The following is a 25,101-nucleotide window of genomic DNA, read 5'->3' as shown; positions in this document are numbered from 1 at the left end:
ATTCAGAGAGGCCAAAAATTCTCTAATGGACTGTGTGCATTAAGCTTGTCAGCCTCCTGGATTAATATGACTCTGTCCTCCTCCTCTCTGCTGCACAGCGAAGCATGCACACCCACTATTTCATTTGTGTTGCTCTGAACCATTAATGCTATGAGATGAGCCAAGCACGGAGAATGACTTAAAAGCCAGGAGACCGTGCGTTGTTTTCACACACAATCTGCTCAGAAATGCTTTTGGAAAAAGAATACCAGAATTCAAAAGGACAGGTGTGAATGGAAAATGAGGTCCTACATTCCTGTCATCTGATCACTACCCCTCTTGAGCATATAAGCAACAATTACTGACCGTGTCATTACTCCAAGAGCTACCAGGGTGACCTCTTGATTTATTACAGCCCGTCTTCTCAACCAGCAGCAAATGTCTTCTACAGTAAGCTGGGTTTTAATTAAGACTCATTCATTATGGATTTTTAAAGCCTGCTTCTTTTGGATGGTTTTAGGTTTAACAGTTTTAAATTTGACAATCTACACCCGAACAGATATAAGCAGAGTTGTTTATTCTGTGCAGATTTTTTTTTCTTTTTTTGCTTTCTTAAATCCATTAGAGCCCTGAAGAACGAGAACTCCCCACTGAAATCCTGCCTAATTGCATTATTCTAACGCCTTCATTCAGACATGCTCACGGCGGCTTTGCGTTTTCAGGGTCAACTCTAGGGTATACAGTGAGTTTCCAAGCTGTTTATCAGCCTCACCTGAGCAATCTCATGCAACAGTGCTGAAATGAATGCAACCTTAAACATCTTTGTTAAACTTACTGCTTACATAAATTCTACTGTTTGTAATAGACTACTGCTTCTTGGCTTCTGATGGGACTTTACAGCCGGGAAGCCCGAAATAAAAAGACCTTTTTAATTCATCAGTGTGTGAACATCTTAACAGTGAGCAGCTGTTTAAATAGATTTCTTCCATTTTGTGGAAATAACATTTACACCTTATTACACAACATAAATACCTCTAAAACGGTCTATGCACAAAGTATGAATGGGGCATTACATTTTAGGGTTTTACAAACTTGTTCATCCACTGAACACAGGCAGCATATATATGTTTGCTATTATAGGTTTTGTTAAAGAGCCTCATGCTTTCATAAATTTGACATCCATTCCTGCATTTGGGCAGATGTGAATAATCCAGGCCCAGAAAGTAAAAAGCTGTTACAGAGATTAGTTCCAACAATTTGCATTTTCAGCTCCACAAAACATACTGGTGGGGAACAGGATGAAGGGAAACTAGGCAAGGTTTTTACATTCTGGACCTGGTCTACGACGTCTCAGCAGTTTTGATATTAAAAACTCAAAGGCCAACGTCACACAATAGGTGATGATGGAGCAGAGAGAACTGCAATCGAAATTCAGAACTTCCTGCTCTTTTCAAGGATTGGACTTTTTGGCTTGGGTCTCTTGGAGAGTTTGTTGTTATAGCTTTAATACGTAAAGGCCTTCCATTTCAGTCTACCTTATCTATCATAAAAGAGTTATCTTGGTAAGTAATTTATTGTCTAACCATATCATAAGAGCAACATATTTTGTGCATTAAAAAATAAAAAAGCATACTAAACTATCTCTCATGTTGGTTTAAACTACCTCTCATGGTTTTGCAGTAATTCTTTCGTCACTCTGTCGACCTGGTTTGTACCTCTACACCATCTGTCATTGGGGCATATACATTTATGTTATTGTAAGCGATTAGTCTATTGTTGCACCCTTCAAAATAAAGTTTTGCCCCCTGCTTTGAAGTGAGAAACCGATCATTCTTGGAGTTTGCTTGCTGGCAAACAACATACCGTATTTTCACGACTATAAGGCGCACTTAAACGTCTTTTTTTTTCCTCAAAATGTGCGGTGCGCCCTATGGTGCGGTGCGCCCTATGTGTGTTGTAACTGCGACTTTTGAGACCACCTCATTGAGGAGATGATGAAAGAGTGGCTGAATGTAAGGAGACCAGGTGTTTTTTTTTCCACCCCTCACCATCGCTGTTAATATGTAACTCCATGCGTGCCCATCTCACAGCTGATGTGAAAAACATGGGGAAACAAATTAACGCTGTGCTCCCTGTTCAACCGCTCGACATCGGTGTGAACCGGACCCAGCAGGTGCAGCAGAAGCAGCGAGTTTACATGCAAAGTCAATGGTTGACGCGCGTATAGGTGCAGCAAAAGGTCCCGCAGCGCATTTTGGTGCAGCACGTCGGGAGCGTTTAAGCATCTGACGCACCGCCAACGCGCTGCTGCTGCTCAGATGGAAAAATTGAAGTTTTGCTGCTGGACGCGCCGCATCAACCAATCAGAGAAGCTGATCTGGGAGCTGACAGCGAGACACAGCGCTCTGATGATATTAACGCAAATGAAAAGGCTGGATGAATGAGGAGATGATGAAAGGCAGGTGTATGTGAGGAGACTAGGTGCTTTTTTCCACGCATCACCATCGCTGCGTGCCCATTTCACAGCCGATGTGAAAAAAAGATGAATCAAATGAACGCTGTGCTCGCCGTTATCCCGGGGGTCTGACAAAGGAACTTCCACCGCTCGACATCGGTGTGACGCGCCCGTTCAAAGTAAGGCTGCGAGCGGCGTGGGAGCGATGGATGACAGACGGAGACCACAGTTTCATGATAAATGGAAGGCAGCGCCGGGCAAGTTACGCCACCGTTTGCGGATGGATTGTAGATGGACTGTGTCTGCTGGCTCTGTTCTTCAAGCTTTCGCAAAAGCCGGCATTATTTCTGAGGAGCTGCGCTGCACGGAAAGTGACTCTGACAGCGCAGAAGGGGAAACTAGCATGTCTGATTTAGCGCAGCTGTTTTATTCAGAGGAATGCTGAGGATAACAGAGGATGATGACTTTGATGGGTTTGATTAATACTTTGTAATAAATACATGAATAAAGCACAATCATACTCAGTTTTGCTCCCGCTCTATTTTTCTACCTGAAAACTTAATTCAACAGCAGCCTGTGGGCGCGTCTCCTCCTCTTCAGCGCGGCGGCTGGCAGGTGTTTTTTTTTCATCTAAATAATCTAAATCTTGCAGCTATATTTGCTGTGATCAGTGGGAATAAAGTAGTTTTAATATGTTTTTAAGTGAGAAAGGCCACCTGAAAACTTAATAATTGCAGTCAGTTCATCCAGATTATCTATTTCTGTCGGAGGCGCTCAGACCCCCACATACCAGCGGTGCGCCGACAGGAGAAATCCTTTCGTTCACCGCGGCTGCTGGCAGGTGTTTTTCATCTAAATAATTTTAGCTGCAGGCACCAGGATACCGGTAATAAAAGCGAACATATTCCGTCGGCAGGTTTCAGGATTTTAAGTTAATTTAGGAGTGACCACAGCGCTGTGTCATCTGCGATGTGTCTGTCTCACGGCCAGCTGTATTGATTAATACTTTGTAATAAATACATGAATAAAGCACAGTCATACTCAGTTTTGCCCCCGCTGTATTTTTAAATACGCAGTAGAGGTATTTAAAGGTAGTAGAGGACATGTACCTGTATATAAAAAACGCGCCCTATAGTCCGGTGCGCCTTATGTGTGTGTTAAATACAGAAATGGGACACATAACTGAGAGTGCGCCTTTTAGTCCGGTGCGCTTTATGGTCGTGAAAATACGGTACCAACTACTCTAAGTTTTATCTTGTGTTTTCTTCTATGTACTAAAATCTTTCCTCAATCACTTTCTCTTACAGCTCACTTTGAAGGGTTTAATGGAAACATAGTCAGTGCTTTTCAAAAGAATCAGTAAATCACAGATTTTCTCACTAAAATCTCTCATATATGAATCACTTATGTGGACAAAAAAATATATATATATATATTATTTTTCAGAACATCTATCAGTTTTTAAATGGATTAATATTGACAGTCACTAGAAAATACTAAGATAATACACTAAAATGCAGCAAGTGTAAAAGTTAAACTGATAAAAGCAGCCTAGGTTAACTGATACTTTTCTTTGTTCCTGGAGCAGCTATCTCAATACTGCTACACTGAAAGTCACAATACTGATACATTAAAGGAAAAGACAAAGACTTCAGATTTTTTGTAGTTTTTTGCTTTTTGAAACTTGTGTTAAGAGAAAATAGACAGTAAAAGATAGATAATAGACTAAATAGGTAATAATGATTTTAAACATCTTAATTTTCTATTCCATTAGTTTCTTAATTTTACATTGAATAATTTTTCAAAAAGTATAGAGCAGTAATAGTGATAGTAGAGGAACTTTAACATATAATGATATAATATTCTCTTCTTTTTTTCTATTTTGTGAAGACAAACTAGTGTTTCTCACAATATTTTAATTATCATTTCAGATCAAAGAGGTTGGAAGATATTATTGATAAGTTATCGAAAATGTGACTTTAAAAATAGTATATTCACAAAATAAGTTTTCTACATAAATATGAAAGTTTGTCAAGTCATTTTAACATCATCTTAAAAAAATGTTGCAAAGCGGAGCTGCAAATGTCATTTCTAATTGCAAGTAAAAGATAGGGGTGTGGGAAAAAATCGCTTTGACAATATATTGTGATTTTCAGCTGCCTGATATAATATCGATTTTTCAGTTCCTAGAATCAATTTTAAAAACAAAATATTTTACCTAAAACAATGAGGGAAAAATAGGCTACCTCTGCACCGCCACTGTGGTAGATAGCACCACGGAGTCCTTTTGCTGTGAGGCACAGCACAATGTCTGTAGTTGAGGCAATCACAGTGGAAGACGTGGACTGACTCAAACCCCAAACACCATGTTCACCAAAATAACTAAATGATCAATATCTTCTGATAAACATATACAGCACATGCTTTTTTATCTATACATGTAATTTTGATAGTTGAAAATATCAGAATATATACTGATATGCAATATTGTGATAATATTGTATCGTCACCCAAGAATTGGGACATGTATCGTATCGCAACACCCATGCCAATACTCACCCCTAGTAATAGCGTCTTTAAGTTGAGGAAATAGCAGCTAAAGCTCTACTTATTCTGTCCTTAAAAGGCATTTTATGTCCTCCCAATACTGCTTGCATTTCTTGAATTTTACTTTCCATATCAAAGCAAACTGTTTCATTCCTGCATAAAGCAGAATGTCCATTTTTCCATGTTTACGGGGTAAACACAAAAACTTTCCCCATTTATAGCCTTTGTGGCTCTCATCCCCTATTTCCCCCCAAAGAAAACCAATTCTTTTTTATATTTGATGTTGATGGCAACTTGAGATGATATTTTTGATTGTTGTGTACTCTAGGTGCTCTTTTGCCAGCCGGGGAAAACCACAGAGGAAGTACAATGGAACACCGTGCTGGTCACAAATAAATTGCCTGAAATGGAAATCAGCAGGCGTTTATGCAGCCAAATAGGAGAACATGATGAGATGAAGTAAAACTCTCTGATTCTGTTCTGCTTCTTTTGGTTGTGTACAACCTGCTGGAAAACTAATCTTGGCACCTACTGACATTTTTTTTCTCTGTTTGAGCTATAAAAATGAGTTAAGCAGGCATGAAAAAAATAGAAGTTGATCTCATTAAAATTATGTTACCAGTCACCACTGATGAGTAATGAGCAACATCAGAGTGACTCAAGCAGTTAATTTGCTCCTTTAAAAACCAAATGCTAGATGGGAGATTTCCACATTTCAGCCATGTTAACTGCAAGGCTGCAGCAATTGCAGTATTGGCCTGCCAGGTCAATATCAAGGCAGATTTATTCACAGCATGTGTTTGTAAGTGGAGCTCTGGGAAGACAGTTAGCTTTGATAAATGCCCGGGCTCACCTTGACTGAGATCTTGCCCTCATCTTTGGGTAAATGTGCGGCTAAGAACCAGTCTCCAGGGAGAGGGCTAGTCACGTTGAACGCTCCAGTTGTTCGGTTTGGAAGAGTCCAGGTCAAGGTCACAGCGAAGGACCCCGGGACGACTGTATCTTGAGGGAAGCGGGTGTAAAGGGGATTGATCACCGGAGGTGCCCCTGACCTGAAATATCTATTAATAGCAAAGCCGCATTTTAAAACTAAGCAACATTTTCATAAACAACACAGAAAACAGCCTTACGTGAAAAAGAGATGAATAGTGTGGCAAAAAAGTATTTGCCCCCTAAAAGATTTATGTTTTTGTGCTTCGTGCTCAATTTTCAAATGAACTCATTTTTAAGGTGAAAAAGCTATCCAAAGCAACCAGACTATGTAAAAAGTAATTGCCCCTAATCTTCTTAACTAGTTTAGCAACTTGTGGCAGAAATAAATCCCATGAAGGATTTCCAATGGCAGGTAATGAGCCTGTAGATGAGAGATTTTTTTTCCCCATTTTTCTTTGTTTTTCTGGCTGATGAACAACCTGTTTAAAATCATGCCATGTATTTTAACTCAACTCTTTCGCTTTAGCTGCGTAATGATTAAGGTGGAATCACTTACTGATGTCCTTTAAGCAATGCTGTGCTCCAATAAGTGAGCTGGAGCTTAAGGCTACAAACAGAGGGTTGGATATTCTGCAATAGAAGTTGCAGGTTACATCAATTACAATTAGTGGCTCAGGTCTTAAATCACTTAATCACAAAATCACCAGACCAATATTAACCAGGTTTGAGTGTTGATATCATGTTTTAGTTAAGACGTAATGTAACCACAACCACGCCTTCCAAGACACAGGTTAATTTTAAGGACTTCTTAATCATATATTGCCATCACAAATCAGGGATCAGTGTATCTATTACATCTAAAACTGAAAGAGAACAATATGGTTGATTACCAGTCATTAATGACTTAACAAGGGAGGCAATTACATTTTTACACTTGCTAGGTGGGCTTAGATTGCCTTTTGATACGAATTAAAAAAGACCAAGATGATCTACAGTATTTCAGCGTGGCAGTACAGGGAGCAAATACTGTTTTCATGGCATTTCATATATAAACATATCGGCTCTATGAGCACAGATAGCATCTGAAGGAAATATGAATAATTCAAATGAACTGCACTGTCTCCCCTTTTTATTAAAATATCACAAGGACACACAAAAATGTAAGCCTTTAACAGAAACTATGATAAAAATAGATAATAAATATTAAAAACGAATGCCAATTGCCGTTACAGCAGTTCCTCCTTTATGATTCTGAGCTGCTGGTAACAATTGACCTTGCTAAGATTTACTCCCCACCCCCAACCCCCCAACCTATCCACAGGTAAAAGGCTTATGATTATCAACTCATTCCCCTCAGAAGGAGATGACTCTGAAGTCATTGTCTTACACTGTCACATTGCGGTTTGGGCAGCTGTCCCCAAATGTGCCCCCTTGCTCCTTGAAGGTGATGAGGTTCCAGACGGCCATCATTGTGTCTTCAGGCACATTGAAGTGGAACAGCTCCACACTGGCAAAGGAGTTGAAAGCATTCAGCTTACGAGGCGTACGGGTGAAGTAATCAGTCACAAAAAGGCAATCTGGGTGGATAAAAACAAATAAATAATAAGTACACTGGAATTTTTTCCCTTTTTGAAAAGTGTTAAATATTTTTTTTTGTTCATTCATATGTTACATACATGCATCTAAATTTCCTCTGCTTTCTGTTATGCTTAATCGCTTTTTAATTTTATTCTTAATAAAAAAATAAATAAATAAATGACTAATTTCCTAACCCTTTTGGAAAATTCTGACACAACTTACAAATGCAAGATGGACCAATGGTAAAAAAGCTTATATTGCCTTAATATTGAAAAACCTTCATGTCTTGATGCTCCAACACTGAAAGGCTTCTTTGCTTCCTTAAATATCCAACTATGCAATGAATGGCTAACGTATTTATAGTCCTGGTAACAGAGTTGCAAAGACCTACCATTTAAGCTAGTTTACACAAGGTGAGTGGTGTCATCTTAGGTGCAGTGAATTTACGCTTTCCTTACTTATGAATCAGAGATTGTAGGTTAGTCCTCCTGTTGTATCAACAAGTCCCTGCTTTCCTGAACTTTAAATTTACTGTCAGAATATTTCTTAATTAAGAAGTTTAACGACTTAACTGTAAAAAACAAGGATGGAGGAGGACACAAAAGCATTATGACACCAGTGAACAGTGAGGCGTATGGTAAATTAGGCCAATGCATTCTTTCAAATTCTTTTCTTTTCCTTCATTTTGCTTTTTTGTGACACCCTCAATTTTTGTTCTTTTGGTTCCATTATTTTTGCATACTTTTAAGAAATTTAAAAGCAGTGAAATTTTAATGTACCAAAAGAAATATTCAATGATTCCAACTTCAAACCCCCTAAATTTCCCATCATCTAATTAGTGGAAAGTCTTTTTAATGGCATGCTAGAGGAAGAGAGAGTGGAGTTTTCTCTGCCAATATTAAGCAAAGAGAACTTTGCTCATAATAACAGAAGCTGGACACTAAAAAAGGGCAACTAGACTTGCTTACTAAAAGCAATTTAAGACCTTTGATTATTTCATTTTTTTGATCAGAAAAAAATTTATACTTATAATAAGGTAGGATTTATGGACTAAACCATCATTACAGCTATAAATATTAAAAGATAATATGCATATAGAAACTCATCATGCCTAAACTAATACCGGTATTAGCACTCCAGGCTGGTTGCATTTTAACCTAATCTTTCCCTCAGGTGAAGCCAAGCTTGCACACAAACAGACTCACAACTACAGGCGCATATGTACATTCTCAAAATTTTGTCATTTATAATTTTGGAAAAACAGTCATTTATTTGTAATTCTAATGGAAAATGTGTATGCCTTTTATTTTCGGATACCCTCATTTTCTTATGTAGGTTTGCTCACAGGATATGCTGTTGAGATGTTCATACAAATCCTTCTTGTTTGTATCAGAATATAGCCAGGAGCTTGACACCAAGTGGTCATCAAATAGAACAAAGCTGTAAGCTGGCAGTGTTTTAAAACTACAATTGGCAAGTAACAAAAGCTAAATAGAAGAGTGGAGGCCCTACCTGTGCAGATAGCCTGATTAGTTAACTACCTAATAACATTTTGCTATTCTTCCACTCTTTTTTTTTACCGTGCAGAAAGACAAATAGAGGTAATATTCTGCATAAGCAAGAGTCATATTGTGCAAAAAGGTAGATATTTATCATATCGTTCACACATCTTAATTTATTGTTTAACCTGCAGTCCTGCTAACAAGTAATATCCTTTTTATTATAAAGAATCTTTTCACAAAGAAGCAGCATGGAGATTATAATTGCTACATTGTTCTGTTGCCTTAGACACCCTCCATTCGCTGTCAGGAATGCAAAGGAAACTGTAGTAGATGAAGAGAATGACCCAATTAGGAGACTTTTTTTTTCTTCTTCCATTTTTACTCACACTGGGTGAGTTCCTGCAAAGCAACATGTTTTTAGGATCCAGACAAAACTCTTTTTTTTTACAGAATGTTACTACTATGGGATCATGATGGCAGTTATAATTACTTTTTTTTAAGTTTAAATCACCACCATCACTCTTTAATTTGGTAAATACCTTAATAATTTGTGTTGTATGCAATTATTTAGTAGCTTATCTGACTTTCTCTGCAGAAAAAAAAAATATTTTTAAACTTTCCTTAACGTCAAGATAGAAACAATAAATGTTTGTTCCTCTGAATGAGTCTGAACTGATCTTGTGCCACTGGATGTAAAGGTAATTGACCCGATTCACTAGAGACTGCAGATATTTAAAGGGATTTAATGACAGCTCTTTGTATACTTCACAAAGGTTTCAGACCAAAGAACTGGACAGACTGCGATCCTGTTTCTAAGACCCTTAGCCTTAAAATAAACTAAAGATAAGCCCATTTAACATTTAAAGTCCAAAATTTTCCATACCCCCAGCAGATTTTGATTTTAATAATGTTTCAAGAGAAGAAAAACAAAAATTATGTAAATAATAATAATAATAATAATGTCTTGACTTTGGAACGTAAGAAGGGAGCTAAAGATGAGGAGTATAGAAAGGAGGTCTTCTATTCTCAAAGATTTGGAGTTCATCACAGAAAAATCTTTAAAATACAGTTGAAACAAGCAGTACCATAAATATAGTTGGAAACCGTATACATCAAAATGAAACTGAAATAAATTGAGACAGGAATAAACAAAAAATTATCCCCCTTGGGTGAAATAAATCTAAAACATTAGTTTCCTTTTTTGAATGGACTTTGTGAAAAATAGAATTTTTTTCATATATATTCTAATTTATGGATGTTTGCATGCATAATTCCATAGGCTCTCTTCAACACATAAATGCAAAAAAAAACTACTCCTTGATTCTGAAAAAAAAACAGCTTTAGCAGTTTACATCTGCCAAATTTGCGATCACAGCCTTCAAACGGCATTTAAAGCAGCAAATGAATATGCTTTACTAGCATTCTGCACAATTGTAAATCCTAGGATTACATCCACAGAGACTTCTGCATATAAAAAGCACATCGGGCAGGTGTAATCTGCCACATTACCTAGCTGGGCTGATCTGACACAGAGGCAAGATACCCTGTGTGTGGGCAAAATCTGCGGGTAACTGCATGAGTCAGTTAATTGCCACACAAGCACATAAAGCATAAGTGTTATCATAAACATAAACAGCAGCAAAGGGAGCAGGTTTCCACAGGAACTACGGGGATTTTTCATTTGCAGGGAATGCGTTTCATTTATAACACCTTCTCTTTCTGTTTGTGTAGATCTCTTCTTACATCCTGCGCTTACAAGACTAATGATGACATCTCTTCACTTTTCAGAAGTACAAATTACAATTTGTTGAAAAATATCAAATTCGACAGAAGTGTTTCAAGGATGAAAAGAAAAAGGAAAACAAATATGTTTAAGAGTCGAGGCAATACAGTAAGCAAGCTCATAGTGCTATGAGCTCATATGTGGCTACATTTTTTTTTTTTTTTGCTTTGTTTAATTAAACTTCTTTACTATGAGGAGATAGTGAAGAAAAATGACCCTGTAAGCTGAACAGGAGCTGATTTCTGGATGCACAAAAGAAAAGATTTTGCTGAATGTGTCATATTATTGAATGTCTGTGTAAAAAAACAAAAGAGAAAAAAAATATATAAAATTGGCCTCCTCCAATGTTTCTACCCCCTCACTCGATGACCAATTCTAAAAGTGTTCACAGATTTTCACACACAGTAACTAAAGGCAAATTTGATTACTATATAAAGAAGCTAAAACAGAGCAGTGGCTTGTTCTCCAGTGCTCAAACCTAATCCCATAGAAGCTGCTAAATATCTAGTACTCTCCTGTGCCAGTTTGTTCTGAATTTTGAGCATTAGTGTTAAGCTTCTCCAGAGTAAATTCCCTATAGCTTTTTGACTCTTGAAATAAACGCCTGAGGTCAAAGTCAAAAGTGCAAAAGGATAAGAGTGACACAAGAACTCTGGCATAGTTCCTGTATCTTCTAGCAAAACAGAAAATGTGTCTTTCTAAAACATCTAAAAATAAACTAAATAATGGGACATTGGTTTAGAGGCAGAAAGAAAAAAGTCCCGGGTATTCCATCATCTTGAACAAGTCTAACAATGGACACTGATTACACAACTGAAAAGAGATCTCTATATTAAAGCAGTTAGCTTATTAGTAGGCAAAGCAAGTCTCCCATTTATCTAAGAGGGAGGGCAAAAACTGTGAGGTGAAAAAAACTGTAAAAGTATTCACACCATTTAAACACTTATTCATATTAGAGCTTCTAAATTTAATTTATTTTACTTGATAATACCATAAATTAATTTTGCCACAAATTCCTTTCATAACACAAAGTCACTGTACAAAGGAAAAAAAGCAAAACAACAAAACCAAAAAACAAAAAAAACAAAACATGAAATAAATGTTATGGAACAATACACTTACAAGGAGTGATAAACCCTTGTAACACTTGAGAATCAACCATAGAGCAGAAGTAATAGTTTACTAAAGATTTGGTTTTAAATATCCCAAGTCACAATTGAATATTATCATAAAACACAAATTAATTAGGCCAAGCACTTAGAAAAACTAACACTGTATATGATCCCTGAACACAATTTCCCAATGTAAAATAGTGGGGGCAGAATCATAAAGAGGGCACTTCCAGTAGGAACGTTGGTCAGAGGGTTTGAAAGGCTGACCCTGTGCTTAACACAGGGCAATCCTGGAAGAAAACCCGTTAGAGGACCATACAACCAGATTTACTATACAATGGTTCTGATCAAAGCATATTTAAATGCTTGGATTGTTTTTGGAAAACCTTGAGATTTCAAAGCTGAAACATGAATACATTTGCAGGTGTAATCGCACTGAAACATGGCTGTGAGTTTTAATCATGGTGGACTGATAACAAATGTATGCCACACTTTTCAGATTTTTATTTGCAATAATATTTCTATTTTTTAGATTTTAATCTTCCTTTCCCCTTGCTGTTATGTACTATTTTAGCTTGACTTATCACAAAAATGATAAGAGAATACAAGTTTGTATTTCTAATGTGATAAAAATGTACAATGTGTTTCTAATGTGATAAAAATTTACAATGATAAACATTTATTCAAGGCCCTGTAGGTTACTGGTTGTAGTAAAAATAATAAAAATATTTTTGCTTCCTTTCAGATTCCAATCAATTAGTTTTTAATTTATGTTTTGTTTGTTTGTGCATAGCATCCAAAATTAATTTGAAATTTTCAGCTCTTTATGTGGGCTGCAGAAGTTATTTAGGATGCTGCAGCCAAATCCAAAAAGATTGAAATTAATAAGTGCACCCACAGATGTGTGCCTATGTCTAACTGCCAGCATGTTTACAGCGGGTCTATAGTAGGGTATCTCAAGGGAATTAGAGCTCAATAAATATTTGGAAATGTGAGATACCATATTTGCAGCAGCTGTTGTTAAATTTGCAAAATTCAGACATTTTTAAGTGGATGTATATAAATACAAGAATTCCTTTTCTTCGAATTTTAGCAGATTTTTCTTTTGAATGCATTATATATGAAAAAAAAAAGATTTGTAAAATTCTAATCCGAACAGTCCAAGCCTCAGTGACACCAAAAATCAATTTAACGCAGAGCTGAAAACATCTTGCTTGTTTTGTTTGCCAGCTTAATGAAGACATCTCATCAGAAGATAAAAGCATCTTAGTGCTTACAGGCTTTCTTGCAGCATGCTCCTGTTTTTTTGGTAATCTTTTCAAGGAGCACCTCCCTACCACTGTCTCTTACCCTGGAAGAGAGGCTTAATACAGACATAATCCTGCTTTTTGTCATCTCAACAGGAGATTTATGCGTAAACATTTCACACGGCTGTCTGCAAACTTTAATTTCTTAACGGCAAAATATAATAAGAGGCTGCTGTTATGGATTTTTATGGGGGGTGGGGGTTACTTCACCCTGCTGCTTACACCCACCAAAAGCAAATGGCTTGAAAATAACTCACAGTCAGAAGGATTTGTAGACCTTCTGCTCTAAATTACAACATTCGCACAGTTCCACTTTGATCACGAGTAAAATAACCCGATTTATCACCTATAAAACTGGGGGGGCAAATAAGAATAAGGAACCTCATATAATTCTATTCGGTATGCAGTAAAGTTAGAAGAAGCTGGTGGAGCAAAACAGCAACAAGTTTGCAACATTCTCAGACAGATGCTTAAAAAAAGTACAGATTGTCCTACTGTACATTTTGTTGTTTGCCCGAGAATCCAGAACATAGATTTTAATATGTTTGGCAATGGCATGCTGTTGGGTGGGCATCCAAGGGACAACAAAATCATACACATCAAAACAAAATACTACAACTCATTATAATCTGTTGGAATGTTTTCTTATTTACAAAAGATAAAGGGAAACACTGATTTGAAAACTACCACTTTATCTGATTTTGTCATCTCAGTTTAGTTAGAAGTGACATTGTTAAATTGGAGATTCAAAGTCACTACGATTATAACCACATTTGCCTAATTTATAATTTTTTTTCTGTGTAAAATAAACAAATGAAAAAGAACGAAGAAAGTTAGGAACATAAAGGTCCAGTCTGACGCCTTTTCCTCCCTGTTGCAGTTTTATAAACGATACATGTTTACTGTAGTATCGTTTGTTAGAGTGAAACATAATTGGCAGCTCTATTTTCCTCATATTTGTTTACAGGATAATTTTTATTATCAGCCGGAAGCTGATAGGGATGGATGCTCCAAGGACTGAACCAGAGCCGGGATGCGGTGCTCTCACCGCCGCGGCTTACTGCTGCTTTAGTTCGGTGGATTTCAGCACCACCAACAAAAGGAACAGCTCCGCGAATCAAAGCAGCAGCAGCGGATAGAGCGACACAGCCACTCACCTCCAACAGCGCAGAAAAAGGTGTAAACAAGCAAGAGGAGCCTCGGAGGGCTACATCCACAGCCCTGGCGCTCCAGCTGCAACATCGTTAAAAGCCGAACGAGTTGTGAGGAGGGCTCCAGCCCGGCTGCAGGTCTGAGGAGCTCTCCTGGTCTACATTTTTTCTGATTATCAGCCAGCGACCAGCTGTTTGTGCATGACGTCACTCCGACGACGACGTGAACCGCGCCTCCTCTTTGGCTTTGATTTGACAACCTCAATATGTCGAGCGATTTCATTGGAGCAGCGGCCCTGTCTGTACGGTGGACGCTGCAGACGTGGACTGCAGCACAGGGCCTCGTCACCGCCGGAGCCTCCGCCGGGCCACCGCACACTGGAGACAAGGGAGGACTACAGAGGCTGCAGCTGCCCCCCCTGAAGGAGGGATGGAGCCTCCACTTCCTCAGGGACCCGACACAGAAAGTTAGTGAGGATAGTGGACTCATTCCTACAAAGTCCTTTAATGAACTTTAACATTTTTGCATTGGTGATCTAAGGGAATTCTTACAGTTTTTGTTTGATTGTTTTGTTTTGTTAGTTTTAGTCAATATTTCAGAGTGAATCACCTCTATTAAAAGTTATTGAAGATTAGCCTACGCCTAGATGATATCATTCTATTATAGGGGGGGGGGGGGGGGGGGGGAAACAACTAATTTCAGACATAAAGAAAAATTTTTTTTTTTTTTTTAGCAATTAGGTTATCTTTTGTAGTCACAACACCATACAAAAATTGAAAAGTACATATAAATAGCATTCTACATGGGGGGGGGGGGGGGGTGCAGGAATTAGCTGTCCACTAAATACTTTGGTTTTCCTGCCACAGCTTAGTAACTTGCATAGGAGGTAAGCATTTCTTCATCATATCTGTACACCAAAGGTCTCCATTCAGATATTAAGCCACATATGATGGTTCCGGCTTGGCCAGAGCAGAGTCATGAAACATTTAAAAGATCCAAACACAGCAGAAAATCTAGGTCAGGAAGTATAAAAATGGAACCAATCAAAGTTCAAATCCCTAACTGTTAGAAATAATTAAAATAAACTTAAAGGGACTTTACATACTTCACTTATTTTTGATAACACTGATCAGAAGATAGGGGGAAATTTATTAAAGAGAGATACACATGCTGGTTTTTATTCCCTCCATCTTCTTAAGGTTGGTCGCAGCTCCATCTTCTATCAACATCGTCAGTGCAGGTCCGGCTAGAGGCAAGAGTGGTTGTAAGGATCCATAATAAACTGGCAAGGCATAGGAATGAAAGATAACCTACTGTATGATCAGTGGTTAGTTTGTACTAATTGAAATATTTCAAAGATAAAAATCAGACAACATTCTACCCATCCGCATGCGATTCATCAGTTAATCTAAATCATTGTGGTCGATAATGGCCTATTTCCTGGAGCTGAAGAGTGGAAATAACTCATACTCTGGTTTTAGGGTTGTCTCACCATGAGTCAGAGCAATCCAAGCAGATTTGCTGAAAAGTGAATGAGCTCCTGAATGAGGTCTGCCTGAATAGCTTATTGAACAAATGATTGCAGTTGGACAAAGAAAGCATGATTTGTAGTCCATTAGACGGTATATATGAGTTTGTGACAAGTAAAAGTAACAAAGAAAAGTTCAACGAAATGGATTTGATATATCTGCCATTTTCCTGAAATACATTCTCTAACAGGCGCAACATTATGACCACCTACTCAGTAGCATGTTGGTTATTTGAAGACCATTGTGGCATTTACTCCGCTGCATCCTTGCAGGTTTTTCTACCTGGTACCAAAATGTTAGCAGCTGTAGGTTTAAATCATCAGACTGAGATCTGCTGATCCGGATCAACAACTCAAACCATTCTTCAAACACTCTGTGATTCGTTTTTGCATTGTGCAAAGTTTTGATCATCCAGCAGTGCAGACAGTCTGCATACATGTCTAAGTAACATCCACACACATGGAAGGAACCACAGTTCCCAAAAGATCCCATTGCCTTTGGCAGCTTGCTTTTCCTCCAGGTAATAGATATAACCCAGCCCCATCTGACCTGAGGTATTTGAGCCTCAAACTCTGAGCTAGAATTATTTTTCAATAATCTGTTCTACATGAATCTCAGATGGGCTTTACAACAAATGAAATACAGGTGCTGGTCATAAAATTAGAATATCATGAAAAAGTAGATTGATTTCAGTAATTCCATTTAAAAAGTGAAACTTGTATATTATATTCATACATTACATACAAACTCATATATTTCAGATGTTTATTTTGTTTAATTTTGATGATTACAAATGACAACAAATGAAAATCTCAAATTCATCATATCAGAAAATTAGAATATTGTGAAAAGGTTCAAAATTGATGGCCCCTGGTGCCACACTCTAATCAGCTAATTAACTCAAACCACCTGCAAAAGCCTTTAAATGGTCTTTCAGTCTAGTTCTATAGGCTACACAATCATGGGGAAGACTGCTGACTTGACAGTTGTCCAAAAGACGACCATCGACACCTTGCACAAGGAGGGCAAGACACAAAAGGTCATCGCTAAAGAGGCTGGCTGTTCACAGAGCTCAGTGTCCAAGCACATTAATAGAGAGGCGAAGGGAAGGAAAAGATGTGGTCGAAAAAAGTGTACAAGCAAGAGAGATAACCGCACCCTGGAGAGGATTGTGAAACAAAACCCATTCAAAAATGTGGGGGAGATTCACAAAGAGTGGACTGCAGCTGGAGTGAGTGCTTCAAGAACCACCACACACAGACGTATGAAAGACATGGGTTTCTGCTGTCGCATTCCTTGTGTCAAGCCACTCTTGAACCACAGACAGCGTCAGAAGCCTCTTGCCTGGGCTAAAGAGAAACAGGACTGGACTGCTGGTGAGTGGTCCAAAGTCATGTTCTCTGATGAAAGTAAATTTTGCATTTCCTTTGGAAATCAAGGTCCCAGAGTCTGGAGGAAAAGAAGAGAGGCACCTCATCCACGTTGCTTGAAGTCCAGTGTAAAGTTTCCACAGTCAGTGATGGTTTGGGGTGCCATGTCATCTGCTGGTGTTGGTCCATTGTGTTTTCTGAGGTCCAGGGTCAACGCAGCCACATACCAGGAAGTTTTAGAGCACTTCATGCTTCCTGCAGCTGACCAACTTTTTGGAGATGCAGATTTCATTTTCCAACAGGACTTGGCACCTGCACACAGTGCCAAAGCTACCAGTACCTGGTTGAAGGACCATGGTATCCCTGTTCTTAATTGGCCAGCAAACTCTCCTGACCTTAACCCCATAGAAAATCTATGGGGTATTGTGAAGAAGAAGATGCAATACACCAGACCCAACAATTCAGAAGAGCTAAAAGCCACTATTAGAGCAACCTGGGCTATCATAACACCTGAGCAGTGCCACAGACTGATCGACTCCATGCCACGCCGCATTGCTGCAGTAATACAGGCCAAAGGAGGCCCAACTAAATACTGAGTGCTGTACATGCTCATACTTTTCATGTTCATACTTTTCAGTTGGCCAACATTTCTATAAATCCTTTGTTTTTATTGGTCTTCAGTAATATTCTAATTTTCTGATATGATGAATTTGAGATTTTCATTTGTTGTCATTTGTAATCATCAAAATTAAACAAAATAAACATCTGAAATATATGAGTTTGTATGTAATGTATGAATATAATATACAAGTTTCACTTTTTAAATGGAATTACTGAAATCAATCTACTTTTTCATGATATTCTAATTTTATGACCAGCACCTGTATGTTAACCCATATTTTGTCTTTGAAAACTCTTCGAAGTTTCTAATTTAGTCATGTGTTAAATCAGTTTCTTCCAACTTTTTTCTTAATTGACGGGGCAGAAGAAGCAGATTGCCCAACTCACTATTTGTGCAAAAACTACAACTGTGGTCAAATTCTAATGCTCACATACCCTTTAATACCTTAACGATGGAGTTCAGTCAGCATGGACTCCCCGAGTTTTGCCAAGGGCTATTCATCTCCATACAAAACAAACCTCAACACCTTTTATCTAAAACAATGCTGATCTCTTTACCAATCTGAGAAATTGGGCCATATTTGATAGAGACTAAGAACTGCAGAGCAGGAAAAAGGGTTTTACAAATATTCTGACCCAGTAATCTAGCTCAAACTTGCACTTTAAATCTTTATGCATAATTTTATTGCCTTAACTTTGAGTACAGGATCTTCTCTTAAAGTAAATATACCCAATTTACTTTTGGCTGCCTTGATTAGACATAATAAAGCTGTTTCATTTCTCTGCACAGCTGTCATCATAAGATGATGATATAAAACTATATAATTATTTTAATGCCAAAAAAGTCCAATATAAATGAAAAACAAATACAAATTTTGCTGTTTTTAAAGACAATTTATTTCCCCCCAAAATGGGCCAGGTCTTGGACTTTGGGTGGAAAAATAGTTGCATCCAAAAAAATTCAAGATTATGTTACATTTCTTCTGGTTTCTATAATACAGGTGGAGTAACATTTCTGCTGTGGTTGCACTTAACTTATAATAGTAAATGTGCAAGATATTTCATATTACTCTTTTGTTAATCCTTTTTGTTGGTTCATTAACTTTTAAGTCAAGTTTCTAAAGTTAAATATAATCACAACGTTGGAATTGCTGAAACAGCTCCCATTTAGAGAATAGGCTTCTTGTTGGTGGGTTTTAGGGTTTAAAGTTTTAATCTGAGGAAAAATAGAACATGTCCGCCAGGATTTTTATTACAGCATAGTATTAAAGGTTTAACCTCATATAACCTGGCAGAAAACGGACTGGAATTTTATTCTACATTGTGTTTTACCCTCAACAGAAAACCAGTGTTCAAAAGCTTCAAAACATTTTTGGCAGAGGTTTTTAGAGTAGAACCCAGTTCTTAGAAAATTCCACAGCAGATAATCAAAAATATCTTGAAATCTGTCGGTTGCATCAGTCCAATGCAACAATAGCAAGCAGCTTTGTTCAAAAATAAAAGCTGTTCTTAAAGACAGCTGAAAATCTAAAACATATAAAGAAGCACAGGACATTATAAGATGGTAATCTACAACTAGGTCTAAAGCTGTAAAATTTAAAAAGCAAAGGAAATGCCAAAAAAAAGAGAAAATTATCATTCAGATTAATCAATCAATAGCCAAGACAGTAATAAAATAAACAGTTTCACGGAAATCAATTGTCTTTAGGTACTGTAACAAAGTGAACTTTCCTATATAAACACAGTTAATAGGAGAAAAATGATGAACCTAAAGAGAAATTAATCAACATTTTATGAGTCAATGCAGGCATTATTGTGTATTACGTCTATGGGGTATGGTGGCTCAGATTTATACTTCAATCTAGTCTTCTTCACATACTGTAAAAACAGTTACAGGGTCATGATGCTTTAAGCCAAGAGAAAATAAGAATATTTGATTGAGGCTGAATAACTCTTTGTTGAGTTTATGAAGCACAGATAGGAAGCAGTTCCTGGAAATAAAAATTAAGAAAGGGATTTACAAAAAATCTCAATCTTTACACATTTGCAGACACTGGTCTTTTTTAACAGCCCAGAAATTATCTTTCTACTTCTTTAGATTAAGAATAAATGTCAAATGTTTTTTTTACTGAATTTTATATTTTTAGTGCTTAAATTCTTGTGTTTACATAAAAATAAAAAGAAGTCTAAGCTTTATTCCATTTTAAAAACATGATTCTGTTGTTTTAAGGATAGCTTTCAGCACAAATTCTTATCTGCATTCAGATGAAACAAAAATTCAAATCCCACTTTAGCTCTAAGCACCAAAAAACAATTGTTTAGACCAGACATTTGGAATAAAATTGCTTAGTTTTAACAGCTGAAAAAAAAAAAAACAAGATATCACAGAAATACTGATGTAGCTCTGTAAAAAAAAGTAGAGCTTATATAGAGTCTGAGTGATGTAAATCAAGCATGGATTTCTTCTTAGCCGGTGGCACTGCTGATTGCTTCAACAACGACCTTCAGACTGTCTGACTGCTGTCTCATCTCCCACTCCACAAACAGACTGAACTTATGAAGCATTTCTCCAGTCTTAGAGTGCAAAGTATTTTTTAACTGCAGCCCGATTTTCTCTCTCAAACACACACATTTAAAAGCAGACAGACTACATCGGGTAGAGTGCCTTGCCCAGGGGCACGTTGACATGTAGTTAAGAAGAAAGCTGGAAAGCCATAACTTTCTTTTTTTCTCTCTCTAATCGACCAAAGAACCTCATCTTAGGTGATGGTAATTTCCTGACCGATAAAGTACAGCAGTCTGGTGGTCACTTAAGACCTGCTGGAACATTAGATCAGCACCTCTAAAAAGCTTTGCAATGCTGGACTCTACTTGTACCATGATAAAACCCATTGGACCCACACCTGCAGGTTACCTGGTTCTAGAAAATGATGGGAGATGAAATTAGGATTTTCAACCACCAAGTAACAGTCAAGCCTGTTCCCTTTTAGCTCTGATGTCATTCCTGGTTAGGGGAAGTTTCACACATGGGATGTGACAGGTGTGGCTCATTACCTGAAAACAGATGTGTGTGTGTGTGTGTAAAGGATCTTGGAGCAGATTCCAGCCGAAATTTCACACCTTTTTACTCACCATTAAAGTTGTGAAATGGTTGCTTTACCGTACTCATTACATATGCACCTTCCTCTACCTCAATCTTTCTCTCCGGAGTTAAATTCTTATTCCAATGCTTAGAAACAGCACTCTTTAAGCCATCAGGGTTTGTTTTTTTTTAAACGACAGTTCCAGTAAGCCCCTTAACCCATGATTGTGTGGGATGTACAGTATGTAAACTCCAAGTTCTCTGGAAAACTGACTTTTGGGTTTTTATTAGCTGACAGCAAATATTTTCAAACTTAAATATATAATTTAAAATACCCATCACCCCAAGGATAATGGATCAATATTTCACACTTTCAACTGACTGAAATAAATCCTCTTGATGAGTTTAATGTAATGAAATGCCACACGCTGCTGCACTGTTGCCTTCAATGATCCTCACTTGACTTTAATCTCTTTCACCAGTTTCATCTTTGTTCAGTTGCCTAAAGACATTTTATTTTCTCTTAGATAAACCATCCACACATCGCTGTTATTCGGAGCGCTCGTCTGTCTGGCCGTTTGTCTCAACTGCCTTTTAATCCGATACAAGCCAAGAAAGGCTGTGAACCTTGGAGGCAAAGCAAGCACTTTTAAGAAAAATCGAACTCCTGCCAGATATTCTGAACGAAACAAATACAATCACTGTCAGAGATCTGGAAGATGCACATCAGATGAATGTTTTACATATTGGGTTCGCAGTTTTTCTTAAAACAGTATAAATACACAAATTCTAGAATGTCCAATGAGAAATCAAAATCTTTCAATGCTCCATGCTATTACTTTCATTACACTAAAGTATTCCTTAAATATTCACTCTTATATCTGCAGAATGACCACAATTTTGGAAGACATGATGTGAGATTTTGGAAAGCCTCCTACGGTGACATTTGGAGCAGGAGGCGTGGGTAGAAGGCAGATAAACTCATGCCCACATGATGCCCTCAGTTATTTCTGTTCCCTCTCTAAGGTGAGCATTTCCCAGCCTTAGTGCTTAAACTACAGTCATCCAGAGAGGAGCGTGAAGGGCTTCTAGTTAAGCACTTTAACTAGCCGACTGCATGCAAGCATGTAAATACAATGATCCTCCAAATCCCTGGAGTAAAACTGAGACTCAGGGAGAACTGATCTATATGGGAATAGAGCAAATGGCTGAGGAAATACAAAAATGCCCGACTTTATGTAGAAAGACAGTCTCTAAAGATTATATAAACTCTACCACGAGGTACACCACATACATTATTTATTGTTAGACAACTCCCTTGCATTATGAAAACATAAAAACATGAAGGAGCTCCAAAAACCAGAAAAAAAAATAAACCTGTAGGTCTCACTTAACAAGGCAGTCTATTATTCTTGGCTACATAGTGCCCCCTATTGAGCACATGTTCTCTAGCATTATTAAGAGATTAAAGAAAATTAAAACAGAAGTTTTAATGTGTTTAATCTTCATTTACAGTAAAGTGATGAAAATTTAACTGAAGAAAGAAAAAAATGTTTCTAAGTACAGCCACATTTACAGTGGAAAAGTAATACTAAAGGCACAACTTTACTGTGGAAATGTCCCACAACGACAATTAGTCAAAAAACTAAGTCCTCTGAAGTTGTCCTATTGAAATTTGTTTTCCACATATTTCAATTTATACTACAAATATGTGTCTATATACATCAAAAACTACAGGAAAGTTACATCCTGAACACTCCAAAGCGGGTCCTCTTTGATGGCGCATTGAGAGCTGCACTGAGGCTCAGTCCCAGAACCAGACGAGTGTCTGCTGGATCAATGATACCATCATCCCACAATCTGTAAAAAGAACAAAGAAAGAAAGAGTTTCACAATTTTACACATATTCCTTATTAGAATAAAGTGTATTATTAGAAATTTTAGCTCATCTCATAAACTACTTATTTTGCAGATAGTTTGCATAACCTGGGCTTGTGGGGTTTTGTTTTAATCTTACTGTGTTTTTTTTCTTTAAATTTTTAAGTTAGCTTTTTTAGCTCTTCAATATTTTTTCCTAAACCAGTCTTAATGCAACCCTCGTAGGATTAAAAAGTGCAAATTGCAGTTGAATCTTTCTATTGGCTTAAATAGTACAAGCACTACAGGCTTTCGTCATCTTAGCCTCACATTTGGGTATAAATACAACTCACTCAGACATATGTCTCAGTTGTGAGTCATGCTGTCCTCCGCTGCACTGGCTTCAGGCATCGCCAAGTCAGTGCTTTGAAGCAAGTGGGATAAACTGGTAATGCTCTGGCCCAATGTGCTCCACAAAGCTGGCTGTTCTAGGAACTCCTCTAGAGAGGATTTTACAAAGATGTATTCTTCATAGAATGAAGAACAGTATGGATAACCCTGAGGGAGACTGTTGAACAGCAACAGTAAATATTCAAAGGATTCTGCAAATCGGCTCTAAGACAGACCTCTACAGGACATCGTTCCTGCCAACAGCTATTAAAATTTATAACAGCTAGCTAAAGAAAAAAAAACTCAGTTGCAACATTTAATTTCTCTTCAAGATCAATAAATTATCTGTTAATTGATTCTGAATTTAATTAAATAACAAAAACCTGTATGCCAGGGTGGAAAGAAAATGTCATGTTATATCAAAATGTGGCTATCAGGACACTAGGAATAGATAAGCTTTCTGGAATATTTAGCATTTGTTTAAGGTTTTACAGTCATTTATTATTTAATTGGAATATCAAACAAACTTTATTCAGTAACAGGATCCAAGGATTGATCTAAACAAGTGGGACCAAATGAATGTTTACATTTACCTTCATCTGGAAAAATGACTTTGGAACAACCAGTTACAGTCCAAGTCCCTATTTCACCTTAGCCCCTTTGTGCTGGATAAAAGGACTACTATAGTTGAAGCCTCATGTTTTAAAGATATCAGTAGCCGTATTTTAATCCAATTTTGAATGAACTTTCAAAATGTAAAAAAAACAAATTAAGACATTTTCCCACTTGTAATAAACAGGAATGTGCCATTTGTTTTAATGCTGGCATTAAGATCATCAAACAGCTGATCGGTCATGTGAGGTGAATGTTTGCTACGTCAGAACTTATTTGATAAATATGCTTCCATATCTTCTTTGGATTATTTCCTTTTTTTCGAAAAAAAATAAAAAAATAAAAACACCTCAGGTGAACATAAAAATGTTTGCAAAATTTAGTCAACTGATTCAAATTCTGCGGTTCCTATCTGTAGCAAATTCTTCAAAATGCACATAAAAAGAAAAAAATCTGAGGTCAGCACTGAAGTGACTCCAGTGGGATTCCACAACTTGTGATTCTTTCCTACAACATAGAATGGTCATGGATTCAGTTCTCAATAGAGGGATGATTCTTAAGGACCCTTTCCAACCCAATTAAACTTTTTAGTGTACATTTTTCAATAACATCTCAGTATTAAAACATCCTTTATTTAGTCTTTTGATAAAATTTTCACTAAGAAACCGAATTGTTGTTGTTGTTTTTCACCTAGAAAAAAACAAACAGATTAATCAGCATGTGTTAAAGTAAAATGACTGGAGGAAGGAAGGAATCAAAAGAGATGCACCTGTATGTGCACAATATAGTCTGTAATGCAGCCTGTCTGATGACTAGCAATTGCTGAAATAATTGCAGTGTTAAGTAGGCAATAATGGAGCAGCATTAAAAGCGTCACCAGAGCTTGTTTGTCAGAGTCAGTCTGACATGAAAATAAAGATTCACCACTCTATCAGAACATAAACAGAACATCTCTACATGGACTGAAACGTCATTAACGGATATCTAGACCATTGCTCTCTGTCTACTCTGTCATCTATGCAGAAGAACAATAGCATTTGTGATGCATTTACTGACATCAAGACAATGAATAAAAGAGTCTCTGAATCCCATTGAGAATGGATCGTTGAGCTGAGGGTGTTTAAAGCTTGCAGACTGCTCTCATTTGTTTATGTGCATGTAGCTGTGATCCGATCGTTCAGAATGGCCTTTAATAGCAGGGGGAAAAAAGGCTGGCCGAGCTGCATCTGAGTGAGCTACTGTAGAACCCGTGTTAATAATAACATGGGTCATTATAATAAACATTATTAAAC

At 37.3% G+C, this 25,101-nt stretch overlaps 2 protein-coding genes across 2 annotated transcripts in view; both read right to left on the bottom strand.

Annotated features, from left to right (window-relative positions):
* The window catches only part of tmem8b (transmembrane protein 8B), a 74,238-nt gene extending 59,593 nt beyond the window's left edge, over positions 1-14,645 (bottom strand). Inside the window, exons 1-3 of the mRNA XM_038277343.1 lie at positions 14,354-14,645; positions 7,302-7,491; positions 5,835-6,042 (exon numbers count right to left, since the gene is read on the bottom strand). Of these exons, the coding sequence (XP_038133271.1) occupies positions 5,835-6,042; positions 7,302-7,491; positions 14,354-14,630 (675 nt within the window). The 5' untranslated portion in view covers positions 14,631-14,645. The remainder of the gene's footprint in view (positions 1-5,834; positions 6,043-7,301; positions 7,492-14,353) is intronic.
* Positions 14,646-22,232: 7,587 nt separating this feature from the next.
* The window catches only part of mccc2 (methylcrotonoyl-CoA carboxylase 2 (beta)), a 28,446-nt gene continuing 25,577 nt past the window's right edge, over positions 22,233-25,101 (bottom strand). Inside the window, exon 17 of the mRNA XM_038277342.1 lies at positions 22,233-22,810. Within this exon, the coding sequence (XP_038133270.1) occupies positions 22,693-22,810 (118 nt within the window). The 3' untranslated portion in view covers positions 22,233-22,692. The remainder of the gene's footprint in view (positions 22,811-25,101) is intronic.

This window comes from Cyprinodon tularosa, unplaced genomic scaffold (assembly GCF_016077235.1).
Source record: "Cyprinodon tularosa strain WSP-4 unplaced genomic scaffold, ASM1607723v1 ctg130, whole genome shotgun sequence".
NCBI lineage: Eukaryota > Metazoa > Chordata > Actinopteri > Cyprinodontiformes > Cyprinodontidae > Cyprinodon > Cyprinodon tularosa.
Note: the sequence above shows the minus strand (reverse complement) of the source record. Positions and strands in the feature narration are given on the sequence as shown.